At 42.9% G+C, this 22434-nt stretch overlaps 1 protein-coding gene across 8 annotated transcripts in view; it reads left to right on the top strand.

The window, feature by feature from the left end:
• Positions 1–22434, top strand: part of RALGPS1 (Ral GEF with PH domain and SH3 binding motif 1) — a 965034-nt gene that overhangs the window by 377960 nt on the left and 564640 nt on the right. For all 8 annotated transcript variants that reach the window (XM_029614240.1, XM_029614239.1, XM_029614238.1 and 5 more), the window contains one exon: positions 4521–4613. In XM_029614240.1, coding sequence (XP_029470100.1) covers positions 4521–4613 — 93 coding nt within the window. The remainder of the gene's footprint in view (positions 1–4520; positions 4614–22434) is intronic.

Below are 22434 nucleotides of genomic sequence, written 5' to 3'. Positions count from 1 at the left end.
ACCCCAAAATGCCCCTGGTCTGCCCCTTTTATACACGCAAAGATTTACTCATGTACCCTTACTTACACATGCATTTTGTATCATATAGCGATAGCAAAAGCCAGAAGAATGCTGGGATGCATAGAGAGAGGAATATCGAGTAAGAAAAGGGAAGTGATTATCCCCTTGTACAGATCCTTGGTGAGGCCACACCTGGAGTACTGTGTTCAGTTCTGGAGACCGTATCTACAAAGAGACAAGGACAAGATGGAAGCGGTACAGAGAAGGGCGACCAGGAAGGTGGAGGGTCTTCATCGGATGACGTACGAGGAGAGATGAAGAATCTAAATATGTACTCCCTGGAGGAAAGGAGGAGCAGTGGTGATATGATTCAGACTTTCAGATACTTGAAAAACTTTAATGATCCAAAGACAACGACAAACCTTTTCGTCAGAAAAAAAATCAGCAGAACCAGAGGTCACGAGCTGAGGCTCCAGGGAGGAAGACTAAGAACCAATGTCAGGAAGTATTTCTTCACGGAAAGGGTGGTGGATGCCTGGAATGCCCTTCCGGAGGAAGTGGTGAAGTCTAAAACTGTGAACGACTTCAAAGTGGAGTGGGATAAACACTGTGGATCCATCAAGTCTAGAGGGCGTGAATAAAGTGGAGACATTCAAACACTGCACGGAGCGGCAGTAGCCACAGCGGCATTCAAACACTGCACGGAGCGGTAGTAGCCACAGTGGCATTCAAACACTGTAGCCACAGAGGCATTCACGGAGCGGGATGCCAGTGGCCAGTAGTTGGTGTTCCACCTTCACGGAGCGGAAGGATGGAGGGCTGCTATTTCCAAAAAAAAAAAAAACAAAACAAAAAAATAAAAACAGGGGTGGGTAAGAGTATGGGGCAAGGGGGTGGCCTGCTTGTTACAGCGGTTGCTACCCCTAATTGAGCTGGATGTCACTTGGATGCAGATACAGAGCTGCTCTCTAAATTGGGTGGAGGGGAATTAGGGCTGGAGGGTACTGGAAGCCAATAGTAACAGGTGGGAGAGAGAAAAAGGGAAAAAAAATGGATAAAGTGCGTAGCTTGCTGGGCAGACTTGATGGGCCGTTTGCTCTTCTTCTGCCATCATTTCTATGTTTCTATATGTGAGTATATGCTGTTTATACATATATGTGATTACTTTTACACATGCAACCATTTGAAAATTTCACCTTTAAGGTACTACTCAAGAATTTACAAAAAAACTGAAAATTGATCTGCAGTATGTTTTAATTTCAATGATTTGTCTTATCTTCAGTAACGGGAAGATGACAGATGATCAGCAACTGGCCTATCCGATATGCCCAATTGTGGTGTTCTTCAGTTTTCTACTACTTTGGGTAGATGAGCATATAAATTCCCATACTTGAATCAACATCAGCTCCCTCCCAGGTCTTTCCCACAATGTTTTACCTTCGTTCCATTATCTGTTTTCTGTATCGGTCCCAGACATGTTTAAATTCTGTTACAGTGCTGACTTCCCCCTACCTTGTAGGCCATTCCAGTCTTTGTCATCTTATCTTTGTTTCTTACAAGTCCCAAACTTAATTCAACACCCAAGTCCCCTCCTTTTTCTTACCACTTAGCTTTTCAATAATCCAAACAGCCTCCAAAACTAAGGGGACTGTTTTCAGAAAATGTTATGCACCTCATACTTGATGTTTGGTTTATAACCATGGCTGCTATATGTAGGGTACCTCTGCCACCTTGTGGAACGATGGAGTGGCCAAGTGGTTAGAGCAGTGGGGTTGAGAGCCAGGAAAGCCAGAGTTCAAGTTACCCTCCATTGCCTCAGGTGCAAACAGAAAGGTAGATTTTAAAAGTGTTGCTTGCCCAAAAACAATCACATATGCAGGTATGCGGGCTGCATGCAAGCAACAGGAATTTTAAGAAGTTGGGAAGTACGCGTGTACATACCTGTTCATGTGTCAAGCATAAGAGGTGGAAAAGGGGCGGGGAGATGGTTGTTCCGGGGTAGGGCCCAGACTCAATGCTCGTAACCCCGAATTTTGCAAAAGCTGATCATGGCGCACGTTAGCAGGTTACCTGCGTAATTTTACTGCTGGTCCTGAGGAGCAAGACTGGAGATTTTGTGTTTTAAGAACACTGGAGGGGGGGGGGAACTCAGAGTAGGTTTTGAGGGGGGGGCGGTGTTACAGTATTCTGCCTAGGGCATAAAGGGTCTGTAGACCATTGTAACACTGCCTCCACAAAAGCCCCACTGAGCTGAAAGTGCCCCTCGTACAGTGGGAGCTATACAGAGTGTCTCTCCTACAGAGACTCTCCCCCCCCCCCCCCCAAAATATGGTCAGTTGTGCGAGTACGTGTGTAAAGGATGCACACATACACGCACACACACACGCGGCAGGGATATTTTAAATGTTTTGCACATACAATATAAAATTAAGCGTATCTCTGCTCGCGTGCCAATCTGCGCGTTTATAGGGCGCACATGCGTTCCCTTTAAAGTTAGCCAGTTAGAGGGTAATTTTAAAACTGTGCATGCAGGGCTAAAGTAGAGCAGGTGTAAATTTAAAAATACGTGCGTGAGTTACGCATATACTTTTGCATGCACAGCCTTCCTGGGCAATTTTCAAAAGTCCATTTATTCACGTAAACCCCAGTTTTATGCATGTAAATCCTTTTGAAAATTCAGCCTAAGATTGTAAGCCCTCTGAGAACAGGGAAATAACTACAATACCTGAATGAAGTGGCTGACCAATTATAAAAGGCATGGACCCAAAAAGCAAAGCGGAAGCCGATCCAGTTGGCTGTATTAGAGTAAAAACACTAGGAATCGGATGATCAAGAGTAGCCCTTTATTATAACGCCCGATTCTGGCCGAGTTTCGCTCATAGAGCTGCCGCAGGGGCAACTAAAAATGAATAAATATATCAATATTAAAATTTGAAACAACACAATTAAATAATTCAAAACAATAAAAACATAAAATACATGTATAGGTGTACATACTCAAATCATAAAATAAAATACATGTATAAGTGTACAAACTTGAAATAAATCAATGCCTATATGTATATCTATACAAGCGTAAATAAATAAAATACATGTATAGATGTACAGACTCTGAAACATAAATATTAAAATACATGTATGACTATATAGACTCATGGATAAAAATCAAACGCATTTAAAATGTAACTGAACATCAAATTGGTTTTTTCTGTCTACACCAATTTGATGTTCAGTTACATTTTAAATGCGTTTGATTTTGTGTTGTTTCAAATTTTAATACTGATATATTTATTCATTTTTAGTTGCCCCTGAGGCAGCTCTATGAGCGAAACTCGGCCAGAGTCGGGCGTTATAATAAAGGGCTACTCTTGATCATCCGATTCCTAGTGTTTTTACTCAATTATGAAAGGCGAAACATAAATAAAAAATTAAATTCTATTAAATTGTGCTTATGAGACGTTAACGTGAAGCTTATTTTAAACATACCTACGTGGCTCATTACCAGACTAGCACATGGATTGCAAATACATTGCATTCTTTAGCTTTTAATGTATTTGCTGTGCATTTTAGAGAAACTTAAGGCCTCCACACTGGCACCAAATCTTATAGTTGTTTTTGATGCATAAAGAATAATATGTGTGCTGTATAATTAAATATTGTCATTTGATTTCATTAGATTATAAATGGAAAAGAAGTGTCATTGAGTTGCCTGGACACAGAGGACTAGGAGACTAGACAGTTCGATTCTAATCCTAGTTTTATATACAGAGAAAAATCCTGCATGACTTCCATCAGTGTCTCCACTTATCTCTCAGTTTAACCAGCAGTTACTGTATAGTAAAAACTATTGCCTTTGATTCTTGATGTATAAACGTTTATACAGGATGTGAGCTCTGTAAAAATGTTGCATGTACAACCTTATTTGTACACAAGGTGCTACATTTAGACTTCCTGCTGATGTCGCATCTACCCAAGATGGTGAAGAACCAATGAGGAAGAGAACTGAAACTGACTTAGATAAGGAGTACAGCGGTCAAGTTTCTACATCTGGGAGCTGGGATATGTCCTTAGCAGTGTAGACAGAACAATTGGGCAGACTGGATGGACCAGTTGGTCTCTTTTTGCCAACTTTTACTATGTTGTTACTCATTAGTATGTTACTTAAAGTTATTTTCATTTAAAAGTACCAAACATCTTCTTAATAAACCTCTTTGTAACTGATCTCAGTTGTAACAGAAAAAAGTCTTGTCCCATGAAATTAATCTGGTACAGGATTTGGTATAGCAGACAAGTCCTTTGGTAACAGATCTTTTTCCAAGAAAATTGTGTCCCTCTTTTGTTTATTATGAAAGAAGTACCACTGGGAGAATAATTTTATCATATATTTGATAAAAATGTAAAAAAGAAATGAACTTGCTTTGTAAGTAACTGCACTTCTATGTTCAAAGAGAACTACATAAGCTCTGATCTTGCTAAAAAAACAACCCAAAATAAAACCTGTTTCATTCTGTCTTTTTCAGAAACTTCTAGAGCTGAACAACCTTCACTCCCTCATGTCCGTGGTTTCAGCGCTGCAGAGCGCACCTATTTTCAGGCTGACAAAAACCTGGGCAGTAAGCTGATTTCTCTTTTTATGTTGGTTATTTATGTATGTCTCTCTGAGTTTTGTACAATTTCAAATCATGACAGGCCCTGTACTCTCTGACATTATGCCGATGATTTGCATGAGCCAGAGGGGGTTATAACTCTGCTCTTGCCGCATACTTTATGGAGCGTGTAATGGTCAGTGTCTTTGTTTTAAGGCCAACAGGACTATAAACTTGCTGTGTAGATGAAAGCATGATTTACTAGGGAATCCAATGCAAATATATCTGCATGCATTAAAAACAACCCATCAAGCTGCAAGTTTAAATTAAACAAGGGCTGCCTTGTATCTTCAGACCGTCAATGGTGCATTGTGATAGCCAGTGATACTATTACTGTGCAAATCCAGCCAGTAGCATTAGTGAATTCTGTTTTTCAGTAATGTGCATGAGAGAACCATTTTTAGCTGAATTTCATAATGAAAGAAAAAATGTGCCTATTAACTTCACCGTGTCTGGCCTTCTGTCTGTCTGTATGTACATATCAGGCACAGCACTAATGTGAACGCACCTAATCTGTGCTGCCCAGCCAGCGTGCAGATTTTCAGCATGTGTTTACTAATGAAAAGTATACATCTGTGATTCTCAGATTTGATCCTTGATTCAGCCTAACAAGTTGAAATAGCTTGGTCAGGTAAGCATTTAGGGCTGAATTTGTGAAGCCGTTCATGCACATTAAAACAAAATTTTATGTACGTAGGTGGCTGTTATAAAATTGCTCAGGGCTCAATGCATATAGTGTGCACACAACTGTCTCGGGTACATATGGCTACCTCCTCTGACCTACCCATTCATTTTTCACCATGACCCCATCCGCCCCCCCCCCCCCCCCCCCACACACACATACACACATCCCCAACTGCTCCTATAGCATTTGTAAGAGACAATTCTGTCACACCAATATTTGCAAAGAAGACCTTTATTGGATGGATATGTCCGCAGCATAGTTTAGTACATACAACTCAATTACATACAACCATTCAATTATAACACATTTATTACTAATAGCTAACATTCTCCATCGCTAGGGATGGAGCTAAATTCCAATTTGCCAAATACTCCATATGCTCATGTTACAGCAACATAATGCTGTTGAGAGCGCAGGGCCATCAATGCCTCACCCCAGTTCTATACATGCTCCATAGTATCATGCTACAGCAGTGTAGCATCATTGGGGATGCAGAGCCATTGAAGCCTCACCCCACAGTTTACCCTGCAGCTTGATCCTTGATCACCGATGAAGTTCTCTGAGATGCAATGAGGCCCTGGTCCATAAAAGAGCAGGAGTCACTCAATTGGCATGCCAACATAATTTTAGGGTGGTACACAGGACAATCCTGGCCATCAAAGCCAAGAACTTGACATGCAACTCATCTCGCTCCCACCCACCGATGCAATGTATCATGAGAATATCACTTTGCCTGTTATTCTTTGCTTGTCCAGCTTTCAAACATTGCATATGCTGTGTGCACCAGAGGACATGGTCAACCCCTCCACAAGCCCAAGGTAGTGATACCTCACTTACTATGGGCACCCCACCAACCTAGCTGGCATATCATGAATATGCATAATCCTGCCTAAACTGTAAATTCCAACAAGGTTTATGGTCATACAATTTGGGAAGACATAAGGATACTGTAGCTGCATGCAATAGTAAACCACAAGAGGAAAATTGTGGATTGTGCCAACCTTCAGAAATAGTAACATCATTGCCATACTACTGCAGAGATAGCACAGTGCCTTTGAAATCAAAGGAGGATAATTGCAGCTTGTCACCAAGATATGCTATTGCTGCCATTCAAAATGCTAGGACCTGCTGTATGTTGCCATGTGCCTGTCTAAGCCCCCATCCTGGAACTCGAGCAATGTATTATGCAGGATGTGTAACATGCAACAATAATTGAAGTGGAATATGGTATCCTTAAATTGCCTGACCTAAGGGATCCACCAAGCACATTTCTATCTACTTAGCTGAATAGCACATGTCCCCAGGGGCTAAAGCGAGCTCATGCAGAAATACATACGCTATGGAGACCTCAAAGAAAAATGGATAACGATGGGTCCATCTTTGAGTGCAAGTTTTGACAGAGCCATAGGGGATGAGCTCTGATAACTTGGCAGAGACTCAAACATGCATGGTGGGGAGCCAGATTCTGTGAGGATGCCATAGCCCCATCTGATATGTAAACTAGACTCCTTTAAGGAGAAGCAATAGGGACATAAGGTAAATGATTAAGAAAGGATGAAGTGCCCACTTAAATTGTGTAATTAGCAAGAATATATCTGCCAAATTGCATAGAGCAGGGTCTGCCAATCTTGCAGTAAGAAAATAATAATAGTATTAGCTATCATATAGAGCAAAGTTTGAAAAGCCGTGAAGACTTGCAGTCACATCAATAAACTCAGGGAGCTTATGTGCCCACCATCTTACATGGTCGCTTTTGGTGGCTTCTAAAGTTGAATTATATTATGGACTAGAACAGGGATGCATACAATTCATATTTCCATTCACCTGCCTGAAACAAGGTGATTACCCATAAGATAGCATCAATGCTCCGTAGTCCATGATTACTCCTAGATGAACACTGGAAGAACCTCCATGCCTGGCACATAACGTGCAGCATAAGCTGTGGCAATCACTTCTAGAAGAGAAAAACTGGTCTGAAAGAGCTACTGCTGCTAGAGGCCATCTGAGAATACCTATAATCACATCATCTGACTAGCTAGTGCTACACTGACCTCATCTTTAAGAATAGCCGCCTAACCCAGGAGCCCAACAATATGCAGCAATTTTTCCTATGATAGGATAGATACTGTGGCCAGGCAAATCTCCTTGGAACTAGGAGCAGGAATTGTATGGGCACTTGAAGACCAAATGCCTCAAATGCAGTGAATTTCATAACATTGCCAGGATAAAATGAGTGTATGCTGGCATACCTTAGAGATGGCATCACATCAACAGTCTCACTGCTTTGCTATACTAGATGCCTCGAAAGCTTACCCACCTGCACTAGAAACTAGACCCAGAATGTAAACTATCCATAAGTTATTTCACTCAAAGGGAATGAGTAACTGAACATGGATAACAGCACAGAAAATTGAGAAGATTTTACTGCAGTCCTCCAAACTCGTAGAATTGTGTGATTCTCAGATTTGGTCCTTAGTGTTGCGAGCATAGCAGTGGACCCTTGGGCCGGCCTAATGGAGTGAGTTGGTGAGAGAGGAAGAACACTCCGTTGTGAAGATGAAAGCCGGGAGGCGGTGCCAAGCTGAACGTAGAGCTGAAGTCTTCACCCTGGAAGTCCGAGGACCCCCCGGGAGGAGCCCTTGAGGTCCCGGACCACTGGGACTTAGGAGAACAGAGAGAACTGAAGAGACGTCTTCACCCTGGAAGCCCAAGACCCCCCGGAAGGAGCCCGTGAGGTCCCGGACTCCTGGGACTTAGGAGATCAGAGAGAGGAAGATGGATGAGACTAACCTTGGTTGAGACTGGTGACAAGCGTGAAGAATCAGGAACAAACCGGAGACAAGAACCAGGAAAACAAGCTGGAAATCCAGAACTGGAATTGAGTCTGAAGATCTGAAGCTGAAGCTGAACAACTACAGTAAAAGTACCTAAAGAAGATCCTGACTAAGCAGAGTTCAAACACAGCAACAAGCGGCGATCAGAAAACTTGTTGCCAAGCAACTTCAATCAGTCAGACGCCGGGTTTAAATATCTCCCAGCGTCTGACGTCACTCCCGGTGGTGGGCCGAAGTCCGGCGAGAAAAGCAGTTAAAACTACCCCTCCTTACGCGCGGGCTCGTCTAGGAGGGAGCAAGTCTCAAGGCTCGGCAGCGTCTCCTTCATCTTTAAAGATGGTGCCGGCCAGCCAGTGCTCATACCATGTGACAGGGGCCGGCCAATTGCACGGATACCCTGTCACATGGTAAGGGCAAAGGGCCATCAGTGCCATCTTTATGATTGGCAGCCGATGGCCGAGAACGGGAGATCGCTCCCGGGACCACCACTAGAGCACCAGGTAATTTAAAAATGTTTTGGGGGGATCGGGAGGGTGGGAGAAGCTAAGGGGTCATCTTTAAAGGGTCAGGTGGGTTTTTTTTTAATTGGGCCATCGGCGCCATTTTTGAGTGGCAGCCAAAATGGCGCCGATGGCCCGAGAGCGGGAGATTGGTCCCCGTGCCCCCACTGGACCACCAGGTACTCGTAAAAAGTTTTGGGGGGGGGTGGGGAAAGGTAAAGGATTCATTTTATAGGGTCGGGGTGGGTTTAGGGGATGTTTTGGTGTGCCGGTTTTCCCGCCCTCCCCCCAAATAACTCCCGTTAGTGGACACTAACGGGAGTAACGATTTTTCATGATAAATCGTGAAAATTTCTATTGTATCGCGCACTGTACCGATTTTTGACGATTTAAAAAATATCGGACAATTTTTTTAAATCGTCAAAAAATGATTCACATCCCTATTAAACAGTAATATCTCACCATAGGCTAATTCTGCTTTGTGTTTTTATATTCCTGCTCAGTCGTTATGATCATCTAACTTGGGCCTTAGAAGTTCCATCTTTTCGCATATTCCATCTGCATGAGGCTCATAAGTGGGCATTTTGTGTAGCAGGACCATTATTATGGAACATGATTCCTGGTCCTATAAGAGAGTTAACGTGTGCCACAATGTTTAGAAAAGCTGTGAAAACGTTTCTTTTTAGTTAAACATATGAGGAACATAAATCTATGGGTCTGTTTTAGTTAGACTTTGATCCACTAGGCTTGTGCAGGCTTATTTTACTTTCAGGGAGAGCGTAGAGGATCTTTTCTAGTCATGTTGATTTTATGTGTTTTTATATATTTTTTGTATGTGCTGTTTTTTATGATGCATGTTTTTTTATGTATTGAGTATGTTGTGTAAATTCTGCTCTTGTTTTTATGTCCAGTTTTTATGTTTGTTTTATTTATTTATTTATTTATTTGACAGTTTTTCTATACTGGCATTAGAGGGCACATCATATCGTTTACATTAAAACATTAGATGGAAAATACAAAGAACAGGAAATGGAGGGGGGGGGGACAACAAAACAGGAACATGGGCAACAACGGTGCTGCAAGTTAAGGTAGGCTATAGAAGGGAGCCTGAGAAGTAAAACTGGATAGGTAACCTATTAATAAAATAACTAGGGAGGCAGGGAGTTAATGGGAGGGGGGGGGGGCGGGGAGGTGAAGTGATGATGTGAGTGAGTCTAGTCTGGATAAGCCTGGTGGAAAAGCCAAGTCCTAAGCATTTTCTTGAATTTGAAAGGACAGGGTTCAAGGCAAAGGTTGGTAGGTAGTGCATTCCAATGAGTGGGACTGGCAATTGATAGGGCATGGTCCCTTGTTGAGGTGAGGTGGGAGTTTTTGAGGGGTGGGGATGTGCAAGGTACCTTTGAGATTAGCTCTGGTTGGGCGGGAGGGATGTGTGAAGCGGAGGGGTGCATTGAGCCAGGAGGAGTTGTATTTGTATAAGGATTTGTGAATAATGGTGAGGGTCTTAAATAGGATGCGTGATGGGATAGGGAGCCAGTGGAAGTCTTTTAGGAGGGGGTTTATTGGGATCCGCCTGGAACTTCGGGCAAGAGCGGAATAGAAAACTTTTATATAAATAAGTTTTGTCAAAGGTATAAAATCCAAGCATTCACTTGGCATTTCCATTTATGAAAATTAAAGGGTGAATTTTCAAAGTCATTTGCATGCACAAAACATGGGTTTATTTGTATAAGTGGCTTGTTATAAAATTGTCTAAGATTTCTGTAGTCCAAGGGACGGCGGTGGCTGGAGGGGGTGAGAAGGATGTGTACTCATACTTTCTGTTTTTTTAAAGTAAGCACATAAATGTACAAGCAAAAGGTTACACCTACACTGGAGCAGGTGTAACTCCCTTCGTTTAATTGTACACATGTACTGAGACAACCCTTGAATTTTCAAAGTGGCCAAGTCTATTTTGAAAATTTGGGCTAAACTCTGCAGGTACTCTGTGGGCTCTTTGAAAGTTATCCTCCAAAGGTAGGAGTGTAAATACATGTGCACAATTTGCATTCTGCAAAGAGCAGGTGTAACTTTGTGTGAGTGACTTGGTGAGCATCATTTTGTATAATTTGCAAAGTGAACTTATGATCTAAGTTTGCTTTGAAAACGAGTATAATATGCGAATAGCCGCTGCTTAAGTTTCCCATAATATTATTAAATCAGCCCCTAAATGTACACTCCTAGTTTTCAGTTACCTCTCTGGAGCTCCTCTTTTTAATGTGACTAAAAGTATGTACATTGTGAAAGCTTTTAAGTGAGAAAATCCATATAGGAAGATTCATCCAATCTACCCACAGACCTCCCGATTCTACACACGGAGATCCCACCTAAGGCTTTGGAAATGTCTGCTTTTTATGAGAAAGCAATGGCTCAAGTCATACACAGACCATATAGGCAAGATTTTATGAAACTTAAATCTCACCTTTTGAAGAACTGTACCTGAATTCTCAACCTAGAAGATGCTCTTTAGCTTCACGTAATAGCGATTTCCCAGGCATGAATCCATGAAGTCATTCAAGAGATTATCTCTGTTTGGAAAAATATGTTTTTTCCAAAATATGGAATATTTTGGAAAATATTTGGAAAAAATTTGGAAAATCAAAAAAAATATGGAAAAAAATTCTACATTTCCAGAGCTAAATTTACAGTCCTTTAACTGAAAGATGGCCACAAGACATATTTTTGCCTTTATTAATTTGCTTTGTGGCAAATTAATGAATGTCACAGTGAAAGATAATATTGAAAGAGAGAAAGCTGTTGAAGAGTATGAGTACAGGTATGCAAAACAGGTTGTGAGACACATTTTACCAGACTTAGCATAAGTTGTCTAATATGAAGTGGTCTGAGGGATAGGGCATAGACCTACATGGCAGGCAAGCTCCTTAGATTCATGGGTTCACATTATCATCTCCCATTGACCCCACATGACCTATCACCAATTACATTTACTCTATGCACCTCTGTTTTTAATAACATTGTCTCCCCTTTCTTCTCCCTTTTAGAAGCTTATCATACAGATTAGCAAGCAAAACTATTAACAATATGTTTCACTTTAGAAATGATTTCTGATGCAATAAATTGTAAAAGCCTTTGAGATCCTGTTTGTAGAAAAGGTGGTATAAAAATGCAAATATTATAATTGCATAAACTCCCAGACAACTGGAAAAGGTCATTCATCAAATGTGACAAATGAAGAGCCCCACTATCAGGGCCCAAAGCTTTTGTAGCTAAATTAGTAGAGTACGTGGACCTGGAAGGCCCAGTATGCTTGATCTGATTAGCCTGTTTTTAATAAGGGACACTGCGGCTAATTTTCAGTGCATGTAAAGTGCTTTGAAATGTAACATTGGGGCTTTGCCTGTGAAAGAATGTGCCCACTTTTACTTGCAGGTAAAGTAGGAATTTTGGGGGTGGAATTTTGGGGCAAGAAATGGATTTACGCACTTTTGATTTTCAAAAGTATGACAGTAACTTTACAATGGGCAGACGGCCAGATGCACTTCAGTTTTATATTGCACGCAGGTACACACACATGTTATAAAATAGGCTGGGTGTGGGTTTGTGTGCTCCCTATTTTAAGCGTGTATGTAAACAGCAGGGCAATGTCGGTTTTGAGATGCACAAGTGAGGGGATTTTATAACATACACGGGTCCAGGACATGACCATTTTTACCAGTTCGTCCACCAGTTTGCCCAATCTACAGTTAAGTCCTCAAGATTCCCCTGGTTCTTTAGCCTGCTCTCCCCCCCCACCAGTTAACTGAGACCCTTCAAGCACTTCATAGATGGCCAGAAATAGTTTTATTCAGACTTATACCTCTTCCATAGCAAAAGTAACTTTGCTTTTAAAATTCACCTCAAAGGGACCTGGATGCGCACTCAGCTGTGTAGCTACATACGCAATATCTCTTGGCCCCGCCCTGGAGCGTCCATGCCCTGCCCACATTCCTGCCCCCTTTTTTCTTCATGCAAGATATTTGTGCATCGCTACTTTTGTGTGTAAGTGGCCAGTTTATAAAATCGGGTGACTGCAAATAAGCGATACTTGCATGTCGTCCATTTCCCGGTTTTGGCACGCATGTCGCTGTTAAAATTCACCTTTACGTGAGTAAATCTAGTGCACAAAGTTGTACCAGTTCGTTAGCAAGAGTACCGTTTCCCATGTGTGTCCATGTGCATACTCGGTGAACCCTGAGATTTTCACAGCAGACATGTGCGCATAAATCCAATTTGAAAATTCAGGCTAAAGTCTACCTATGTGGATAATTATAAAATTACCCTTAATATGGCTGTACATCTTTTATCATATGAATATAGCAAGTAATGTGGATTTGATGAAATGGCTTTTTCTATTTCGCCTCTTTGTTATCCGAGGGGCTCATTAGAAACTCAACCCTTGAAAATATATTGTCAGGGAAAATTCTCTGACGAACAGATGAAATTTCCAGAAACTTTGGCATAAAAGTGTGAATTGTACTCTTAAATGAGATAATACTGTGGTTTCCCTGCTAACTGAAACCTCCTCCTCCCATGTGGATGTGGTGGGCTTACCGCAATGTCCTGAGGATCGCCAGCAAGTCAAAATAATGGAGCTAGATGCAAGGAAGAGCATATCCAGTAGATGAAATAAAAGTAAGCATTAACAAGATCCTTTTCCGTGTGCACATGGTTTTTGTTCGGGTTTCACTGTTGTTTTTATTTCATGAAAATATTTGTATCAAAAACACATGGAGGAAAAAAGCAATGTTAATCCAGACATTGGCCCATAATAAACGACTGCATAAAAAAAATCATATTTTATTTCTTAGAGAAAATCCATATAGGGAAAAAAAAAACATTTTAAGGGAGTCTCAGGCAATCATGTGATGCAATCAATTAGTACTGTAACTGTAAAAAGGATGTTGATGCCAAAGCACCATCAAAGTGACAAAACAGAGAACACTAGTTATTATTTCTGAAAGAGTAAAAGAATTAAGCAAAAATGTATAATATATCATATTCTTATTGTAAGGAACAGTAAGCCATGCCACCCATCATACACAATGCAAAGTAACTTCACCTAAAGCAGTGGCTCTCCATCTTTACCATTTAGAGCCTCCCAACACTAATAGCTTTATGTGGACTCAGAGCCCCGCTCCTTCCACTTTGTTTTGCTAAATTTAGTATTTTAATGATTGCAATCTATAAATCTAGAATCCTCTCTGGCATCTGTTCTCTACGGCTCCTGTCTCTCCTTCAGCAGTAATGGGACAGACGTATGCCATCCTTTTGGTTTTCTTCCTCCTTTGATGGTAGTGAATCAGGTGACTGCTCTCTTCTTTGCCTTCTCTCTACTTCAAGGCTGGGGCGGAAGATGGCCCTGCTCTTCCCTAACTCTTCACTGATTTGGTCGGCAGGCGGGCTGTGGGTTGCTTCCTTCAGTGATGGTGCCAGGGCCGCTACTGACTTGAGCCTCTCCTCCCCTGTCATGTGTCCAGGCCTCACTGGTTGAGTCCTACTGACCTAAAAGGGATAATGAAGAGTTGATTTGAAACTTCTCCTTAAGGGGACCAGTTTGGTTTCCTGTAGGGGCAGGCTGCAGTGCCTTGTGGGAGAACTAAGTCCCATATCCATTTCCGGCTCCTGAAGCTTGAACATTCCAGTCCTTGGAAGAGAGGGAATTCTGCTTGTCATGCAGCACCGTTACCTTATAGTAAAGAATTAGGGGGCATGTATACTGAGTTCTGAAGGAAGCTGGGATTTATAACTCCAAACAAATAGTGTAAAAATGGGATTAAAAGAAACAGTAAAACAAATACATTATACATTTTGGATTGACACCATTCCTTATTTCACTGAGAATTTTTATCTAATGCAGGGGTTCTCAACCTAGTCCTCGGAACACACCTAGCCAGTCAGGTTTCAGGATATCCACAATGAATATGCATGCGATGGATTAGCGTACAATGGAGTATACATGTATATGCGCACGCTATAAAATAGCCTGGTTGTGCCGCACATGTGCCAAAGTTTAAGTTGACAAGCTCATGGCTGCGCAAATCCCGCTTCTGTCATGTAAGTCGAGGGATTGTAAAAGGGGTGCATGTCCACGCTATTCCCAGTTTACCAGTTTGTCCACCAGTGTGCCCAGTTAACAGCCAGATTTTAAAAGGCCTACACGCGTAAAATCCTGAGTTTACGCGCGTGGCCGGGCCTTGCACTTGTGCGAATTTTCAAAGAGGCCCGGCCACGCGCATAAACCCCGGTATGCGTACAAGTGCCAGGCCTCTTCAAAGGAGCGGGCCAGGGGGGTGGGCCAGAACAGCATCATTGAATGCTGTCCTGAAGACTGCCGGTGTTTCCAGCTTACTTCAGCTTGGGCCCTGAAGTAAATATTAAAACAAAAAAAACAAGGATAGATAGGGTTTAGGGGGTGGAGAGGAGAGGGGGAAGAGGGAGGGAGTTTAGGCAGGGGGGTAGGGAGGTTCCCTCCCAATCTGCTCCCTAATTGCAATGGACTGGGAGGGAACTGGGGTAGGCCTGATTGCATCACTGCGTGGAAATTACAAAAGTTCCCCCCCCCCCCCCGTGCATACCGCACGCAAAAGCACTCGCACATGTACGCACACACGCTTATTATAAACTCTACCTCTAAGTCCTCCATTCTTGCCTGGTTTGAGAGCCTACGCTTCCCCCAGTTACCCCAGACCTTTTAAACCCCTCAAAAATGTCTCAATCCTTTCATTTTATAACTTACACGGCATCCATAGCAGAATTAAAGTTACGTGGCAGGGGAGCCCATAAAACAACCAGATGGGCCAATAGGGACCTATTACTAAAGGGGACAGCTCAGCAGGACCAAAGGTTAGTATGTGTGTTACCCTTTATCCCAGGACAAGCAGGATGCTAGTCCTCACATATGGGTGACGTCACTGATGGAGCCCTATTGCGGGAAAACTTTGTCAAAGTTTCTAGAAACTTTTGACTGGCCCTGTGAGGCCACTGAGCATGCCCAGCATGCCATGATATTCTCTGCCACAGGGGTCTCTCTTCAGTCTTCGATTTTCCGCGCTGCTGTAGGCATCGCTGAGCAGAGCCGTTGCGAGTCTCTCACAACAATTTCTGACTGAAAAGTCACATATTTTCGATAATATTCTCTCTCATTGGAGTCTCTCAGGGTTTTCCACCGGCTGGTGAGTACCTTGGTCTCATATTTTGCTCTTTGAGTAAAATATATTTTTTCTCTCACGAATTCCCATTCTCTCATCGATTGCTGTCGACCCAAAAATGGCTACGGGCTTCAAAAAATGCCCTGTATGTAACAGGACAATGTCTAACACTGACCCGCACCTAGAGCGTGTAATGTGTCTCGGTGAAAAACATGATGTTAACAATTGTCCAAAATGTGCGGAGATGACGGTGAAGGGAAGGAAGGCTCGTCAAGGGAAAATGGAACATTTGTTCCACCTTCAACTTCTTCCATCTCCCTTGACGTCATCGAAGTCGTCTCCAGCCGAAGCTACTAAACGCGTCTTACTTAAAAAACATCGTCCGGAAGGGTCAGGAGATCATCCGTCCCCAGCGTTGTCCACGGCATCGATGAAGTCCGTCGATCAACACAAAACAAAACATCGACATCGACGTCCATCGACGTCCGATTCCTCCCTTCCCCAGGAAGAATCGACTGTGAAGCGGCCACGGAAACAAGAAACACTGGTTCCTTCAGCGCTTGGGCCTCTTCTGCAAGAACCATCGATACCAGATCCTTCACAGAGCTCTGTACAGGATCTGACACCACAACCTCCACCACAGCTTACAACTGCTCTGAATCCAACAGTTGTAATGCCGGAATTGTCTGCCCTCATCAGACAAGCGGTTTTATAGGCTTTAAAGGAACAGCAAACAACTCTGTCGCTCCCGCTGATGCACACAGCATCGATGCCGGTAAATTTACTGATGCTGGTGGTATCGCCGATGTCGATGTCGACACCGATGACAAGCATGGGATTGATGCCTACACCGAGATTCATCACGGCATCGACATCGATTTATGCACAGATACCGTCAACTGCTTCGAGGCCGATCTCGATGCCAGCACCATTGCCATCTTCAACACCTTTGCAGGCACTTCCAACAACACCTGCATCGATACCAACCACCATCTGAAGATCCAGAGCACCATGATCTGGCATTTTTTCAACGACTCTTACAGAGATATCAAGATGTCATCGATACACTTCCACCAAAAACATTAGAGAGTACTTCTCCAGCAATACCCTCTGATGATCCACAGCCAGGACCTTCAGGCCTTCATCACCCACCCAGGTCTCCCCCACAATCTCCATATAGGGACAATCAAGATGACTCTTGGGATGATCAGCATACTGACACAAATTCTGAGGAATTCATGTCGGAGCCTTCACCTCCAGAACAAAGAAAAAAGTCCCCACCAGAAGATTTGTTTTTTTCCACCTTCATACAGGAGATGGCGGACACCATTCCTTTTAAGCTGACTACAGAAGAAGATACAAGGCAACAAACTTTAGAAGTCCTTCAGTTTGTTGACCCGCCAAAACAAGTATTGGCTATTCCAATACATGAGGTACTTTTGGATCTCCAACACCATATCTGGGAGCACCCATGTTCTGTCTCAGCAGTAAACAAATGTGTAGACACCACATATTTGGTACAGGCAGCTCCAGGATACCAAAACCCACAGCTACCACACCAATCCGTGGTAGTGGAATCTGCCCAGAAAAAATCCAAAAGTATTCGCTTACACTCCTCAATCCCACCGGGTAAAGATCTCTGGTTTCTAGATTCCCTTGGAAGAAAGGTGTATCAAGGTGCTATCCTGAATGCCAGAACCTCCTCTTACCAACTGTACATGACACAGTATCAGAGGAATCTCTGGAAGCAGATGGAAGAATTCACCACATCTTTGCCTTCACAATTTCAGGAAGCAGCACAGGCTATAGTTCATAAAGGCATAGAAGCCGGAAAACATGAAGTGAGGGCGGCCTATGACAATTTTGAGACAGCTTCCAGAACAGCAGCTGCTGGGATCACCGCTCGTCGATGGGCATGGCTTAAGGCCTCGGACATCAGGCCTGAGGTAAAGGATAAACTTGTTGACTTGCCATGTGTGGGGGATAACTTGTTTGGCTCAAAGGTCCAGGATGCTGTGACACAACTTAAAGAACATACAGAGACTTTACGTCAATTGTCACAGATCCCACAAAAACCCTCTACTCAACCTCCTCGTCGACCTCCTTGGCGAGAACCCAGACAACCATACTACCGGCAAAGACGGTACTACCCCCAAGCATCCAGAGGCAGGTCAGCAACAGTGTTCCCAAGCCAGACAACCGAGAACTACTCGCCCGCAACCTCCTCCACAGACAGGACCAGCTGCGGGCTTTTGAAATACAAACCAGAGAACAAATCCATATCCTAAATCCTCGTCCAGACCTACCAGTAGGAGGTAGAGTATCCTATTTTCACAAAAATTGGCTAAGAATAACATCAGACCAATGGGTACTCTCCATAGTCTCTCGAGGTTACAAATCAATTTCCTCTCAATTCCACCAGAATCTCCGCCGAGTTTCTTTCCACAACAAGATTCTCAGCTAATTCTTCTACAAGCAGAATTATCCATCCTTCTGAGAGCCAGGGCTGTACAGCTAGTGTCCCGGACTCAGCAGGGCAGAGGATTCTTCTCCCGTTATTTCCTCATTCCAAAGAAAACCGGAGGCCTATGTCCCATCCTAGACCTCAGAAATCTCAACAAATTTCTGAAAAAGGAAAAGTTCAGGATGGTTTCTCTAGGCACCATGCTTCCACTTCTTCAAACAGGAGATTGGCTTTGTTCTCTGGATCTTCAAGACGCTTATGCTCATATTCCAATATTCCCTCCTCACAGCAAGTACCTGCGCTTCATGGTGGGCCATCAACGTTTCCAGTACAGAGTTCTGCCGTTCGGACTGGCCTCTGCTCCCAGAGTATTCACCAAATGTCTGGCAGTAATATCAGGACACTTGCACAAGCAAAGTGTCTATGTTTTTCCATATCTAGACGACTGGCTCATCAGAAGTCAATCTCAACAAGGAGCTCTCACTTCTCTCAGTCGAACAATTACTCTACTTCACTCCATGGGTTTTCTCATCAACTATCAAAAATCCCATCTCACTCCGTCTCACCTACTTCAATTCATAGGTGCATACTTGAACACTATCCTTTCGAGAGCCTTTCTACCCGTGGATCGGGCAAAGACACTTTCACTCCTGGTAACATCCATTTACTCACAGAAACAAGCGACAGCTCATCAGTTTCTAGCCTTACTAGGCCACATGGCCTCCACAGTTCATTTCACTCCTATGGCACGGCTTGCCATGAGGGTTACCCAATGGACTCTAAGATCACAATCGATCCAAGCCATTCAACCACTACAATATCCAATTCAAGTGACCCACCAACTAAGATTATCTCTACCTTGGTGGGCAAACATGGACAACTTGCGCAAAGGCCTACCTTTTCAGCAACCAGTCCCACAGATAACTTTAACTACAGATGCATCCACCTTGGGTTGGGGAGCTCACATAGACAATCTCCAAACCCAGGGTACTTGGACAAAGCTCGAAGCAACTTTTCAAATCAATTTCCTAGAGCTTCGAGCTATACGTTATGCGCTGCATGCATTCAAGGACTGCCTTTCACACAAGACTGTTCTGATCCGAACAGACAACACAGTAGCCATGTGCTACATCAACAAACAGGGAGGTACGGGCTCGTATCTCCTTTGTCAAGAAGCTGCACAGATTTGGGCCTGTGCCCTAACACACTCAATGTCTCTCCGGACCACTTATCTGGCAGGCATTCAAAATGTACTAGCGGTTCGACTCAGTCATCAATTCCACCCACACGAATGGTTCCTGGATCCCTCAATAGCGACCAGAATTTTTCAACGGTGGGGTCAACCGACAGCAGACCTCTTTGCGTCACACCTGAATCACAAAGTGGACAAATTCTGATCCCTACACAAACAGAAAAACCAGCCAGCCAAGGACGCCTTTGCTCGCCCTTTGAACTCAGGCCTGCTATACGCGTATCCTCCGATACCGCTCATAAACAAAACTCTAGTGAAACTACAACAGGACAAAGGGTCCATGATACTCATAGCCCATTATTGGCCTCGACAAGTATGGTTTCCCACACTTCTAGACCTCTCAGTCAGGGATCCAATTCGTCTGGGTGTAGCTCCCAATCTCATAACTCAGGATCAGGGGCGCTTGCCCCATCCCAACCTTCAATCCCTATCCCTGACAGCATGGATGTTGAAAGCTTGATTTTACAACCACTCAACCTTTCATCCAATGTCTCTCAAGTGCTTCTAGCTTCATGTAGCCTTCAACACAAAAAAACTATTCCTCGAAATGGAAAAGGTTTAGTCTGTGGTGCAGGCAAAAGAGTATTGATCCTTTCTCCTGCTCCACAGCTTCTCTACTAGACTACTTATACCATCTTTCAAACTCTGGTCTCCAGATGTCATCTGTAAGAGTACATTTAAGTGCAATCTCAGCTTACCATAACAAGATGGGAGATGCACCTATTTCAATGCAACCTCTCATCAGTAGATTTACGAGAGGTTTAACGCACCTTAAACCACCAATTCAACCACCCATAACGGAATGGGACTTGAATTTGGTTTTAACAAGACTCATGCGTTCTCCTTTTGAACCCATAGATTCCTGTGAGGTTAAATTTCTCACATGGAAGACTATCTTCCTCATAGCCATTACATCAGCTAGAAGGGTTAGTGAGTTACAAGCACTGGTCACGTACTCACCCTATACAAAATTCCTACATGACAGAGTGGTTCTCCGTACACATCCAAAATTCCTTCCCAAAGCAGTCACGGAATTCCACTTGAACCAATCCATAGTTTTACCCACATTCTTTCCGAGGCCTCATTCCCATCCAGGAGAAAGAGCCTTACACACCTTGGACTGTAAACGTGCACTGGCTTTTTACTTAAACCGCACTGCAGTCCACAGGAAATCCACTCAACTGTTTGTTTCTTATGATCCAAACAAACCAGGAAAAGCAGTGGGTAAACATACTCTATCCAACTGGTTAGCAGATTGCATACAGTTTTGCTATGAAAAAGCAGGCCTTCCTCTCCAAGGGCGAGTAAAGGCACATTCAGTAAGAGCAATGTCAACCTCAGTAGCACACTATTGTTCAGTGCCAATCCTTGACATATGTAAAGCAGCAACATGGAGTTCTCTTCACACCTTTGCAGCTCATTACTGTTTGGACAAGCAAGGACGACAAGATTCAGCCTATGGACAATCTGTCTTAAAGAACTTGTTTCCAGTTTAATCCCAACTCCTTCTACATCCAACCTGCTGTGATCTTCGGCTGACTCATTTTCACCAACAATACTTCACCATTGTTTCAATACACAATGACTCAGCCTCTAGCTTGCTAATTGCCCATATGTGAGGACTAGCATCCTGCTTGTCCTGGGATAAAGCAAAATTGCTTACCTTGTAATAGGTGTTATCCCAGGACAGCAGGATGTAGTCTTCACGAAACCCACCCACCACCCCACGGAGTTGGTTATGTTACCTTTTATTATTTTATTTTTGATAAAGCATATTGCTACATACGAGACTGAAGAGAGACCCCTGTGGCAGAGAATATCATGGTATGCTCAGTGGAATCACAAGGCCAATCAAAAGTTTCTAGAAACTTTGACATAAAGTTTTCCCGCAATAGGGCTCCGTCAGTGACGTCACCCTTATGTGAGGACTACATCCTGCTGTCCTGGGATAGCACCTATTACAAGGTAAGCAATTTTGCTTTACTCCACATACACAGCATCTTAAAAGCACTATAATAAAATATTGGCCAATATTACATTTACACTGTGTTTCAGAAAATGCCTATTTTTGCTTTAAAAAGGACCAAAATTCTTAGGGATTTGGTAGTTCATTCTAACCTCACTTCCCCGCAAGACAACGGAAGGAGAGGAACCCCCACCCCAGCAGGACATTTCATATGTGGTCAATATAATGTTTGTGCAGTCATGTATCAAGGTCAGATTTTGCAACTACCAGGAATACAACCATTTCTTTTTCGATTTCCTGTGTATCAGAAGGGATAATCTATGCAATATGATGCCCATGCAATTCTCATATATATTGGCAAAACCACATTTAAATTAAAAATATGTATACAAGAACACATGAGATGCATTAGAAGACAGAAGATGGCATCACCTTTAGTAGAACATTGGTTGCAAGCATCACACAAGATTGATGACCTCAAAGCTGCGGGATTGATACAAATTCAACAATCACCTAGAGGGGGTGATTTTGAGCAAAAATGTATTTTCCATTGGGATATGCATGTTATAAAATTGGCGCGTCCATGTGCATGCACTGGGAACCGCACGAGCTTTTTAAAATCTACCCCTCAATGTTTATAAAAATAGGTACACGGATACACGCTACCTACATGCATATATGCTGATTTTCCGCATTAAACCTTTTAATGTTTTGTACATTAGAAAGTGAATTTTTAAAACTTTACATGTGTAAAAATGAGCCTATACGTTTGTAAGTAGCCTCTACTCACTTATTACATACAGTATTTTATAAATGTTCAAAATATGCACGTATTTTCACTTTTGCACACATATAGACCCTTGTAGAAAATGGGGTGGACTAGGAACATTCCGATGAGGC

This window comes from Rhinatrema bivittatum, chromosome 8 (genome assembly GCF_901001135.1).
Source record: "Rhinatrema bivittatum chromosome 8, aRhiBiv1.1, whole genome shotgun sequence".
Classification (NCBI taxonomy): Eukaryota; Metazoa; Chordata; class Amphibia; order Gymnophiona; family Rhinatrematidae; genus Rhinatrema; species Rhinatrema bivittatum.
The sequence above is the reverse complement of the archived record's forward strand: the minus strand, read 5'-3'. Positions and strand labels throughout refer to the sequence as shown.